General features: G+C 32.6%; 1 protein-coding gene across 1 annotated transcript; it reads left to right on the top strand.

Moving 5' to 3' along the window:
• Positions 2,014 to 12,719, top strand: LOC109359985 (endoplasmic reticulum metallopeptidase 1-like). The gene is made up of 21 exons (XM_019604705.1): positions 2,014 to 2,313; positions 2,818 to 2,903; positions 3,168 to 3,269; positions 3,519 to 3,625; positions 3,735 to 3,835; positions 4,283 to 4,370; positions 4,497 to 4,585; positions 4,703 to 4,842; positions 4,942 to 5,107; positions 5,233 to 5,356; positions 5,496 to 5,592; positions 5,907 to 6,036; positions 6,748 to 6,807; positions 6,894 to 7,012; positions 7,270 to 7,394; positions 9,956 to 10,180; positions 10,448 to 10,608; positions 11,020 to 11,177; positions 11,717 to 11,799; positions 11,886 to 11,971; positions 12,477 to 12,719. The coding sequence occupies exons 1-21, from the start codon at positions 2,098 to 2,100 to the stop codon at positions 12,618 to 12,620; spliced, it is 2,607 nt and encodes an 868-aa protein (XP_019460250.1). The 5' UTR covers positions 2,014 to 2,097; the 3' UTR covers positions 12,621 to 12,719.

Genomic DNA, 13,862 nt, shown 5'->3' with positions numbered 1-13,862 from the left:
TTATAAAAAACAAGACCAATTCATTCAATCGGTTAAGTTTTTCCTAAACCCATTATTGTATTCCACATAATCAGTTTTATAAGACAATTTTTGGGAACACATATGTTGTCACCTTATATTTCATAAGATGTGATTGGTTGAAAAATATATATTTAAGTTAAAAGTTTAATTTTTCAATATTTTTATAACCAATCATAACTCATAATAAATTGAGTGACACATATTATATGATAGAACATATACTCCTCAATTTTGGATAATATCACATGAATTAAAACAATTATTAATGTTATTAATATCATTAAATTTATCAATAATTAGATTTAGTTTTTGAAAGATTCTTTCATTTGCCACTCAACTAACTACAGAGTTTCTCTTTAGAATCAATTAATATAAGGATATTTTGGTAACAAAATTAATTAAAATCTATAAAACTTTGAAAATAGTCCTCTAAAAAAACCAAAACTTCAATAAGTCTTCTAGAAAAAGTCAAAAGGAATATAATTTTTTTTTCATTAGTTAAAAGTGTTTTATACTACCAATTATCCACAATTCGTGTATATTAATTTTATTTATTAAGAATCAATAATTACATGACATATTGATATAATAAAAAAACTGAATATGCTGATAGAAGAGTAATTCTTCTACTAAAATTTATATAAATTATGTTGACTATAAGAAAGTAACATATGTAACTTATAAACTAATCATTAACAGATAAATTATTATTCTGTGACATATATTACTTTCTTGTGGATAAAAAGATTTTATCAAATGATATATCATTTTTCATAATAGAAAACTGTATAGTATAATTGCATAGAATATCCTATGATAGACTTAACTATATGCACTGTTTTAAATTGTGGTTGTGATTTGGTCACAGTTACTACAATTGTGGTCATTGCGATGGGAATTATGGTTGTTATGCTGTCAGTTATTTTGTGAGTAAAATCATATTTTTGGCATCGATGCATTTTGATACGACCTGATGTGGTCCAAATGCGGTCCGGTGTGATTATGTTGCAGCTTGTTGCGATCGTATCACTGCAATTCGATATCATACCATAATTGTGGTGTGATGTAATTGTGGAGGTCACTGCAACCACAATACTGCGGCCGCACCACGTAATGGGATCCGCAATTTGAAACATCAACAATATGTTTATGAATAAATAACTAATTAATTTTACTATAGAAGATAGAAAATATATAAGTTTATTATAATAATTTATCAAGAATAAAACAGTTGCATTTTGTTTTAAAAAAAAAATCTTTATGTATCAATGTTTGTTTATTATGAGAGAGAATAAAATATTCTTTTTGAAATAATTGATCTCTCTCATCCTCCTTTACAAGAGGAATTTCAATTGGCTAAGATTCAGGCTTATATTCTATAAGAGGAGGGATAAGTTTACACCCCAATTTAAGTTACATTAATTATATTCTATTTTAGTTATTGATTTTTTTAAATTCTGCAAACTAAATTGGTGAAACTTAAATGTCATCTAAGATTTCTCTTTTTCTCTCTCACCATTTATTTCACTAACTCAACAATTTATATATTAAATAATGAGAGATAATTCATTCACTTCATGAGTAAGTTAAAAAACATATTATACATCTTAGTAATCAATTTTATAAAAATCTAATAATTTAAATCAACTAGCTAATTCAAATAACGTGAATCATTTCATAGAATACTAAGATATGAAATATGTTTTTTTTAATTTACCGTAAAGTAAATCCCCTCATTTTATTATTAACAGAATAACTATTCAGTAAAAATAATATAATAATCCAATAAAAAATATTAAATTCCATACCATCACAATCAGCATCAGGTGTGAAAAAACAAAATTGCATTCTTTTGTTTCTCACTTTGTTTTTCTTACCTACTAAGTCTTAAAGGCATTGCGATGACGCACTCCACCATATAGCGACAGATTAAAAACCAAGCTCCCAAGTCCCAATCAAACTATAAATAAGCTTTTCTCACTCACGTACACAACTGGTCCTTTTCTTTTTCTTTCGCATCTGTTTCCGTTTCCGAGAGTCAAACATTAAAACAAACACATCATCTTCATCATCATCATGGCTCTCGCTTTTTTGTCTTCTCATGATGTCTTCGGATTCAGATTCTTGCTTCTTCTGACGGTTATGTACGGTCTCTTATCCTTACTCTCTCACTCCGTCATTTACATGAAGTTCATTACGCCGCTTCCGCACGATGCACCCGTGGATCAATTCTCGGAAGCGAGAGCAATTGAACATGTTCGAATTTTATCGGAAGGGATCGATGGGCGACAAGTGAGTTATATAAAATTCATGACAAATTCATTTTTTTAAATTAGATTTTGTAGCGTGAAATTTTGATTATGATGCTATGGTTGTTTGATTTAAATCAGAAATAGGGGTTTTGAGGTATAGAGTGGCATTGGATTAGAATCTATTCAACTTTGTTCAATCTCGATGATACTTTTTTATTTTCATAGTTAATACTTGTTTTGGTCCCGATAAATTTTCGCATGTACCAATTTTACCTGTTACGGGTGTACCAATTTTTAGGGTGAATTCTGCTTTGGTCCTCATAAATTGCGGAGTCTTAATATTGCGGATATGTATCAAAATTGTCTCTTTTATGGGTAAATGTTAAAAACGATTAATTTGACCTACAATTGAAATGGGGACCATTTTGAGTTTTTTAATTTTGCAGGACCACATTGATACATACACAAGATATGAGAGACGAAAATAGGTCTTTACTCTTATTTTCAATGAAGTTATTTAAATTGTGTGTTTATTTATTGATAGGTGGGACGTCCTGGATTGAAAAAAGCTTCTGAATATATTATGGGTCAGTTGGAAGTCATAAAGGACCGAGCTAGCTCCAATCTCAGGTTGTAATTTGTAACACTCTTCATTTATTTGTTTCCTATAACTCTTTAGATTTTGCTCCTTGATGAAAAAAACATTGTTTGTAGCTCTTTTTCTTTTCAATTTTGCCCTTTTCACTGTGTTTTCAAATTTCTTTAATATTATCAACACTTTTACGGACTCTAGATATGATTTTATTCCATTAGATTCATGTTATGTTAGTATGTTACTATCTTTTTTCTGTCTGACTTCTTGCTTTTATTTTGTTTCCTATTTTTTTCTTGCAGAGTTGAGATTGAGGAGAACAGTGTAAGTGGCTCTTTCAATATGCTCTTTTTGGGTCACAACATAGCTCTGGGATACAGAAATCATACTAATATTGTTATGAGGTACATTGGCTATTAAAATAATCATTCATGTATTGGGATTCAGTGAGCAGAACAGATTATGTCATTAAGGCTCTAATGAGTTTTTACCGTACCATAAATGATTATACAGATTGTGGTGTCCAGATACCTGATGCTTTATATAGAAAATGACTACTTGTTTTATGTATTGCATATAAGCAAACAAAGCATTGATGTATCTATCTGAGTTTTAGGAATGTTGAACTGGAATTCATTTCTATTTTATTACAGGATATCGTCTTTAGATGCAAAAGATACTGAGCCATCAGTTTTAATAAATGGACACTTTGATAGTCCCCTCGGTTCGCCTGGTGCTGCTGATTGTGGTTCATGTGTTGGTGGGTAGAAGTGGCTACCTTTAATATCTTCATTGAATTTGAAAGATTATATCGGCAAATCTATTCTTTGGTCACACTGAATGTTTATCTGATCTTTCCCTCTCTTCAGCGTCAATGCTTGAAATTGCAAGACTAATTGTGGACTCTGGTTGGGTTCCCTACCGCCCTGTTATTTTCCTTTTTAATGGCGCTGAAGAACTTTTCATGTTGGTAATATTTCTATTCATAAATTTTTTGAACTAAAATTACATTCGATAATTTTTTTTAGATTTTCATATGATATGTTAATGTTGTCTTTTTCTCAAGAGATGTGAAACCTAGTATATGATATTGAATGCTAATGACTTTATAACACGACTTTCAAATTGAAGCTTCAGCCTATAAAAGTGATGATATTGTGACGAGATAAATTGAATGTATTTGGATCCTTGCGAATTGAAAATTTTCAAATGATTCAAAAAGGTATTTTGGCTGCTGAATGGAAACTGAGTTCTGTATCAAAGACATTTTAATAAATATCTCAGATAAATTTTCATTTGCTTTACATCATATTTACTAGATGGGAGCCTCGTGCAATGGGTCATCCTTTTACATCATATTCACTTCCAAAATGCTAGTTTTTAGATTAATTATGAGGTGTAAATTTGGATGCTTTAGGGTGCACACGGGTTCATGAAGACACATAAATGGCGTGACACAATAGGAGCTTTTATAAATGTAGAGGCATCTGGGACTGGGGGGCCTGGTAAGTGAAATGCAAAATTTCTGTTAAGATTGGTATGATAATAAATTACTTCTTAAATGACTCTGTCCATTAACTTATGTATGTGCTATGAATGACATTTTCATTGAATAATGCTAAAATTAACAGATTTAGTCTGCCAATCTGGACCCACTTCTTGGCCTTCTGATGTCTATGCAGAAGCAGCCAAGTACCCTATGGCTAATAGTGCTGCTCAGGTTTTGTGTGTTTCTCTTCTAACCGCTCTATATCTGTTGAATATGTGTGTAGTTCAGCAATATTTCCCCTTTATGTATTTACCAATTCAAACATGAATTTTCTATTTGAATGTGCAGGATGTTTTTCCAGTTATTCCTGGAGATACAGATTACAGAATATTTTCTGAAGACTATGGGAACATTCCTGGGCTTGACATTATCTTCCTCCTTGGTGGTTATTTTTACCACACGTCCTATGATACAATAGACACACTAATGTATTATACCCAACCTACTTCTTCGGTAATATATAATTGATTGAAATTTTATATCATTTTCCCCTCTAACAAGCATTTTATGTGTTGCTATGTCTGCAGACCTGGAAGCATCCAAGCACGCGGGGAAAATTTGTTCAGCATAATCAAGACTTTTACTAATTCTCCCAAGCTAAAAAACACATATTTAACAAATTCTACTGAAGTTACTGCTAACACATTCAACAATGAGCGAGCTGTTTTCTTCGATTATTTATCATGGTTTATGGTATGCGCTGAAATTTGTGGATTCCAGCAATTGCTTATAATGTTCTGATAATGTATGCTCTATGATCCTAAGCATAGCTGGATCTTGCTTTTTTGTTTTCTAATATTTAAATTATGTATTTTCAGATATTTTATTCTAGAAGGGTAGCTAACATTCTTCACAGTACTCCCATCTTTGTTTTCCTTGTCATGTCCTTTATGTGTGGTAGGTCGCATTCTTGGTCAGCAACTTTGTTTGATTTTGGGAAAGGTAAGTGGCTACCTCAGAATTCTCTTCATAAAATGTAATTTCACCTGTCTCCACGCAGTTGTAGATTACTACTACATGCAAAATTTCACCCTAGGAGAACTTGAATGATTATTACATGCGAAATTTGTTGGATGTGCAGGATTTCTATTCCATGCAGTTGAGACTATATTGGCAATTGTTGTGCCTGTTGCCTTTTCAATACTGAGATTACAATTCTCTACTCAGACAATGAATTGGTAGGTTTATTCAAAGTTAACTTTACATCTTCATTAATTTTCTCATGTGTTGTATGATTGACTCAAGATACTTAAATCTAGTGGGTTCTTGTAGCATAGTGCTAGAATTTTAGTTTATTAGTCAAATTAAATAATGGGTGAACATGAGACTCCATCTTCTTAATGATGGAACTGTCCCGGGTTTTTGGAGTACCTTACTGTGGCGAATTGTTTTATGGGACCAATAGAGTATGAATCAACATGTGAGATGAAATTATTTCAATACCTTAATGCATTTTTTGCATTCCCATGTTAACATAATGGATGAATCACAGGTTTGCTCATCCGTGCTTGGCTTTCGTGATGTTTATACCTGCCTCACTTGTTGGTCTTTTAATTCCAAGAAGTATCCAGAGAGATTTTCCTCTTTCTCAAGACGCTGCAATTGTCAAGACATCAAAAGAGGTATTCCAGCATGTTGAAATGTGTTGAAGTCTTTTGTGATAAAAGTTAGGTTAAAAGTGATATACAATAGACACACTTCCTTAATAAACCTGAAAACTCAATTTTAGACTTTGTCCTGTCCATGCCCTTTCTTGGTTTAAATCATCCCTACCCCCCTCCTCTTGGGGATGCTAAAACACAGTTGTACTTAAATTATATAATGAGTCTACCAAAGTAACATATTCAATATTAAAGCATAGCAACTCTTAATATTTCTTTCCCCCCTTTTCGAATAATATTTCTTTTCTTATATAAAAAGCATATCAATGCTTTGGAAAAGTGATGTGGCAGATGGGTTTGAGTAGTCAAATGACCCATAATCAATGTTCTCAAGCTATCTATCTTCATCTATGCTCCAAAGGAACTTAGTTTATTCTTTGGGTCTCTAGCTTTCCTCAGATAATCACAAGTTCTGTTTTGAATAACATCAGCTTTTGTATCTTGGTTCTGTTAGTTATCAAATGAAATATATTGTTGGGGAGAAAGGATTCCAAGTGTCTTTAGAATTCACAGCATACCTGCTTTGGCTTATGATACCTCCTCTGTTAATGGCTTTTGTAAATGTTATTTTGGGGTCTTTTGATTTGGACATATTCTTAATCAATGATTTCAGTTTGCCTTGGAGTTGCAAGTCCAGGCTACCTAACATTTGATCTGAGTCATAAATTGCAGGCACTATCTGATGAAGCAAGGTTCTGGGGAGCATTTGGGTTCTATGCCATCTTTACTTTGGTGTGTAGATTTAATATATACTCAAAAGTTTTGATCTTTTGCAGCATAATATAATGTGTATGGCTAAATAAGTTTAGTAAATGCAGGCTTATCTTGTATCTGGGTTGAGTGGAGGTTTCATAACTCTTATTATGTCTGTTTCCATGCTTCCTGCATGGATATCCTTCAGCTTATCAGTCAAATTCGTTGGACGCCGTACACTCAGGTTGGTTGTGATTGCATTTATAATTTGTACTTTGGTTACTTCTTCCATACAGATAAGTTATCATGTCATGCTTCTTCTTTGGTCTGACAAGTTACAGTTATCCTTTGACTCCCTTCACATAACAATAGATTTGACTAGTGTGTCACTGTCTCCACAGCATTGATATGCATGCTAGTCATCTAATCTTATTTCCTTTTCAAATTTGCTACTTGTATTTGTTAATAATATTTTATTTACATTTAATTTTTCCTTTCCAGGTCAACAATATCTTACATATTACCTCTAATTCCATGTGTTGCATATGCTGTTTATTTTGGTGGCTTTCTTGCCCAGTTTGTGATAGAGAAGATGGGAATGATGGGTTCTCTTCCTCCACCATATGGTTAGTTTTGTATAAAAGAATGATTTATTTGATTATAGTAATTAAATTAATGTATGATTTTTTAAGACCTGGGATGATAATTAGACTATAGCTCTGGAATCACTATGCTTCCAAAAAATTATTTAACTGGAAAACCAGTAGTTGTTATATACTTATATTTACGAAATTTGTTGGATGTGCAGGATTTCTATTCCATGCAGTTGAGACTATATTGGCAATTGTTGTGCCTGTTGCCTTTTCAATACTGAGATTACAATTCTCTACTCAGACAATGAATTGGTAGGTTTATTCAAAGTTAACTTTACATCTTCATTAATTTTCTCATGTGTTGTATGATTGACTCAAGATACTTAAATCTAGTGGGTTCTTGTAGCATAGTGCTAGAATTTTAGTTTATTAGTCAAATTAAATAATGGGTGAACATGAGACTCCATCTTCTTAATGATGGAACTGTCCCGGGTTTTTGGAGTACCTTACTGTGGCGAATTGTTTTATGGGACCAATAGAGTATGAATCAACATGTGAGATGAAATTATTTCAATACCTTAATGCATTTTTTGCATTCCCATGTTAACATAATGGATGAATCACAGGTTTGCTCATCCGTGCTTGGCTTTCGTGATGTTTATACCTGCCTCACTTGTTGGTCTTTTAATTCCAAGAAGTATCCAGAGAGATTTTCCTCTTTCTCAAGACGCTGCAATTGTCAAGACATCAAAAGAGGTATTCCAGCATGTTGAAATGTGTTGAAGTCTTTTGTGATAAAAGTTAGGTTAAAAGTGATATACAATAGACACACTTCCTTAATAAACCTGAAAACTCAATTTTAGACTTTGTCCTGTCCATGCCCTTTCTTGGTTTAAATCATCCCTACCCCCCTCCTCTTGGGGATGCTAAAACACAGTTGTACTTAAATTATATAATGAGTCTACCAAAGTAACATATTCAATATTAAAGCATAGCAACTCTTAATATTTCTTTCCCCCCTTTTCGAATAATATTTCTTTTCTTATATAAAAAGCATATCAATGCTTTGGAAAAGTGATGTGGCAGATGGGTTTGAGTAGTCAAATGACCCATAATCAATGTTCTCAAGCTATCTATCTTCATCTATGCTCCAAAGGAACTTAGTTTATTCTTTGGGTCTCTAGCTTTCCTCAGATAATCACAAGTTCTGTTTTGAATAACATCAGCTTTTGTATCTTGGTTCTGTTAGTTATCAAATGAAATATATTGTTGGGGAGAAAGGATTCCAAGTGTCTTTAGAATTCACAGCATACCTGCTTTGGCTTATGATACCTCCTCTGTTAATGGCTTTTGTAAATGTTATTTTGGGGTCTTTTGATTTGGACATATTCTTAATCAATGATTTCAGTTTGCCTTGGAGTTGCAAGTCCAGGCTACCTAACATTTGATCTGAGTCATAAATTGCAGGCACTATCTGATGAAGCAAGGTTCTGGGGAGCATTTGGGTTCTATGCCATCTTTACTTTGGTGTGTAGATTTAATATATACTCAAAAGTTTTGATCTTTTGCAGCATAATATAATGTGTATGGCTAAATAAGTTTAGTAAATGCAGGCTTATCTTGTATCTGGGTTGAGTGGAGGTTTCATAACTCTTATTATGTCTGTTTCCATGCTTCCTGCATGGATATCCTTCAGCTTATCAGTCAAATTCGTTGGACGCCGTACACTCAGGTTGGTTGTGATTGCATTTATAATTTGTACTTTGGTTACTTCTTCCATACAGATAAGTTATCATGTCATGCTTCTTCTTTGGTCTGACAAGTTACAGTTATCCTTTGACTCCCTTCACATAACAATAGATTTGACTAGTGTGTCACTGTCTCCACAGCATTGATATGCATGCTAGTCATCTAATCTTATTTCCTTTTCAAATTTGCTACTTGTATTTGTTAATAATATTTTATTTACATTTAATTTTTCCTTTCCAGGTCAACAATATCTTACATATTACCTCTAATTCCATGTGTTGCATATGCTGTTTATTTTGGTGGCTTTCTTGCCCAGTTTGTGATAGAGAAGATGGGAATGATGGGTTCTCTTCCTCCACCATATGGTTAGTTTTGTATAAAAGAATGATTTATTTGATTATAGTAATTAAATTAATGTATGATTTTTTAAGACCTGGGATGATAATTAGACTATAGCTCTGGAATCACTATGCTTCCAAAAAATTATTTAACTGGAAAACCAGTAGTTGTTATATACTTATATTTACTTGTGGCTTCACTCCATGTTATTCCTGAGCTATATTTCACACTCCAGGAATTTTATAGTTTGTATGACTGAAAATTGATTCAACCACATTTTGTTGTCATGTGCGTTATGCATGCTCATACATGTGTATATCAAGGCATTATATTTTTATATATATTTGTATAAAGACATGTATACATAAACATGTTTAAAATCGAATGAAATGTATACATACTATTCACCCGGAAATCATCTAGATGAATTTGTTCTATGAATAATATGAAGATAGAAATTTCACTTGCTATAAATACTTGCTGCTGAACATAACCTCTTATTGCAGGGTATTATGTTCCTGACGTTATTGTGGCTGCATTAATTGGAATTTTAACTGGTTGGTGTGTTGGTCCTCTAATGCCCATTTGTGGTCGTTGGTTAGCTAGGCCGTCCATCTTGCAGTTTCTCGTGCACTTTAGTGTGTTTTCTTTGGCAATATCATCTCAGTTCTTTCCTTATGCCGTGTCTGCACCTAAGAGGGTTGTATTTCAGCATACTGTCCGTACTACAGGTATTGACACCCAGCCCTGTTTATAGAAATAGCAGTGTGGTGGCCTATTATAATTTTCAAGTTTCCCTCTGAATTTCCTATATGAATTCCTCTATTCGTTCTTTTAACATTATCATTTTAGTACTCGGACCCCACCTAGTGGCACTAAGCTTGGTTGTTATTGTATCATTTTAGTACTCAAATGCCTTTATTTCCTTCTATCTTAATTATTTTCTAACTGTCTTCTCCGAAAAAGTAATTTCTAACTGTTTTTCTGTGGTTTGACAGGTTCAAGTGAGGTTATGGAAGCCACTTATGATTTTTCTGTAACGGACTCCAATGCAATACCTTTCCTTTTCAAACATGCACCTGAAGTGGCAAAGGAATTGAATGTCACTTCTGATTTTTCAATCGAGTCTATATTGGTGTCTCAACGCCGTGATTGGATGGTAAGTTTCATGCAAATATTAAATGGATCTTTTTCTTTTAGCGGGTGGTTTTAAAACCTCACTCTCAATTGAATGGGAAAGCGTGAAAAAAGACTATTAACCTCAGTTTATTTATTGCTTAACTGGCAGCTCTTTAATTAGTGTTGTTCTAGGTTGAGTCAATGTAAGCCATAAGGATTTTCTCTCATGCTTACTATTTTAACAAATATTTGATGACTTAAATCAGTAGTGGAACTCATAAATTTTCTCTTTACTAGCCGGTTGGTTACTCAAATTCTCTCACATCTATAATTGTCGTGATCATCTATATTCATTAGTACGACAGAAACTGGTATTTTTTATTTAATAAAGGTTTGTGTTCCTAGGGCTTGTGAGTTTAAGAAATAAATGTGAAAGCATCTTTCTTTGCAGGCAATTTTTCCAGTTTCTTTTCTCTTTTCAAATAGTGTGAAGTTCTCGACAAGTAAGGACGATATTTTGAAGCAATATGAATACTTTCCCAAATTGTCTGTTCAACATCCATATTCAAATAAGGGACCAAGGAGAGTTCACTTGGAGCTTCATTTAGGGTGAGTGGTTCTTGCTACTAGCATTGTCAATCGACAGTCACACACGATTTATGTTATGTTTGGTTTATCATTGCTTTTCATTGTAATGGCCTAGCATGGAAAAGCTCAATTATACTAGATGTCTGGTTGCATGAGAATTTTTCATGTTTGATATCATACAATAACAGTCATTGCCTGAATTCGAGGGACACAATAGTAGTTAAACTAGTGTCTCTCTGTCAAGTGTTTGATGTTATCTATTTATAAGAGTGCTTGTCTACTCCTGATGTACTAAATAGAGAAATATGCTTTGATGAACTCTAATGATTGATTTCCCTTAAGTGTTTTGTGATAACTTCAATCATTATGTGAATTTGTCCAAGAAAAATAAAATCTATTTTTTTGGTTGGGTTTCCACCGTGATTTGTTATGCATAGTCTTAAATCCGCTTCCTTTACTGCCTTGTCTGAAATGGAAGAATTTGAAAGAAAAATAAATGTTAATACCTAAGTTTTTACCATGTTGTTTACATGTATAACTGGTTTTTATCTTCCTTTCAGTTCCTTAGAAGAGATCTGGGTTACAGTTCTTAACATCACTGGTCCTTTATCCAATTGGTCATTTGCAGATAATGTGCTTCCAGGTATGAAAAATGTTTCATTTTCTTAGTTTCTCTTTTGGTTTCATAATATCTTTTCATTGCTTAATTTAGTTTTTGTATATGCACAGGAACTGAAACTTATGGTGGTGGTCCACAATCATACATATGTAGGCTTAGTGGACCAAGTGATAGTAATTGGACCTTCTGGTTAGAGGTAAAAATTAAAATTTCATTTGATGTATTAACTTTCTTTTACAACAACCATAACTGAATTTCATTAGGCCAAATGTTAAGAATTACTTTTCCTAAATGTTGTTACAAGGTTTTTATTAGGATATGTTTGTTTCCATTATCTACCCATTTTGCATTTTCCTCTAGATGTTTTTTCTTTCTTATCTTTATAATCCAATTGGTCCATCTAAATTGTTTTGAATTTGTCATAATGTTAAGAAGAGTGTAAAATATATGTACTGACAATGTAATATATGTACATGGTCACTGTATTGTATATGCAGTGTCAATGTATTGTATATGCTGTGTCAATGTATTGTATATGCAGTGTCAATGTATTGTATATGCACTGTTAATGTAATATATATGTGCTTTTAGTATAAAGATTTATACACTGTTAAATATCATTCAACATTTATTTTTATTATTTATATTTAAAAGTCGATCATGATTAAGTGATTTTTTTTTTCTTGTGTTGATAATTACAGGCTAATAGCTCTGAAGCAATAAGAGTGGACATGGCAGTTTTAAATCAAAAGTTGGTTGGTCCAGCAACGAGATTGAAGGGTCTTTTCCCTGATTGGGTTGATGTTACTGCATATTCTAGTTTTATGTCTAGCTATCTCTTTTAAGGCTTAATAACCCAGAGCCTTGCAACTGCATCATTTTTTTTAGATTAATTTTGTAAAGGTTGTCTTGGCAATTGATAGAAAAAATAGTTTATGAAGTTCGTTAGTATGTTCCAAACCCATTTCCAGCATAGAGACTTTTTGATATCATGTCAATTTAGCCAAGACTATATACTCTAGATATCATTTGGGAAAGATAATCTTATTTGAGTGGCTAAGATTATTGGGAGGGTATCTACTTAATTACTTCTCATCTTAGTCATCAATTTTGGGAAATCCAATGCTTTGAATTAGTGAGTAAATCTAAATCATTAGATGTTCTTAGAATTGATGGCTAGTATGAGGAGTAAGTGGATCCCCACTTAAGATTATTATGGGCTGCCAAATTTTCCCTTCCAATATTTAAACATAAATGAACATCAACATGAGACCATTGATTAAGCTGAATTAAAGCATATGGACTTGTTGACATCATGTCAATTTAGCCAAGATTATGGATGACAACATTTTCCCTTCGAATATTTAACATAGATGAACATCAAAGATTCGAACACAAGACCATTGATTAAGCTTGATTAACCAATAAGTATTTGATTCAGGGCTCCGAAGTGACCTTTTACGAGTTTGGTGATCGTATCTATAAGTAGTTTTTTTTTTTGGGTTTTTAGCTTTAAGCGGGGCTTGCAATCCTAGGATGGGTAAGCAGGAAGTAAATTTTGAAAACAATAAGTGCTTGACAGAAAAATTAGTGCAAGAATAGCACATCCTAACTAAGAAAAATTGTGGGTGAGGCTTGCTCAACTAGTAAGATTAAACATTGAAATATAATAGAATAGAATAGAAATTTGGTGACGTACCCTACATCACCTTTATATATATATATACTAAGTTTAAGTTAAGTTATACTCAATTTCAGTCATTCATTTTCTTAAATCCAATTGACCAAATGTGTGAGTGCAATAAATGATGAGAGAGAAAAATAGAAATCTTAAATAACTTATTGCAATTACTCATTTCATCCATTGGATTTAAGAAAATGAATGACTGAGATCAAGTGTAACTAGTGTAACTTAACTTGGGCATAAATGGATCTCTCCTCGTATATAAATGTGTTATAAATTAGAATGATTTGTCGATCACCAGTCATAAATAGTTTTGTTTAATTTAATAAAGAGTAAATTATATTAACATCCCATGAATTTTAGTGAAATTATACAAATCATCCTTCATTTTTTACACCTACAA

This window comes from Lupinus angustifolius, chromosome LG01 (genome assembly GCF_001865875.1).
Source record: "Lupinus angustifolius cultivar Tanjil chromosome LG01, LupAngTanjil_v1.0, whole genome shotgun sequence".
NCBI lineage: Eukaryota > Viridiplantae > Streptophyta > Magnoliopsida > Fabales > Fabaceae > Lupinus > Lupinus angustifolius.
The sequence above is the reverse complement of the archived record's forward strand: the minus strand, read 5'-3'. Positions and strand labels throughout refer to the sequence as shown.

What these genes read in the sequence shown, in the direction of transcription:
- LOC109359985 (XM_019604705.1), top strand. Translation starts at nt 2,098, where the DNA reads ATGGCTCTCGCTTTTTTGTCTTCTCATGATGTCTTCGGATTCAGATTC. An exon ending in TTGTCAAGACATCAAAAGAG is followed by an intron (nt 6,037 to 6,747) that starts GTATTCCAGCAT and finishes CATAAATTGCAG; the next exon opens with GCACTATCTGATGAAGCAAG. An exon ending in CACTTGGAGCTTCATTTAGG is followed by an intron (nt 11,178 to 11,716) that starts GTGAGTGGTTCT and finishes TCTTCCTTTCAG; the next exon opens with TTCCTTAGAAGAGATCTGGG.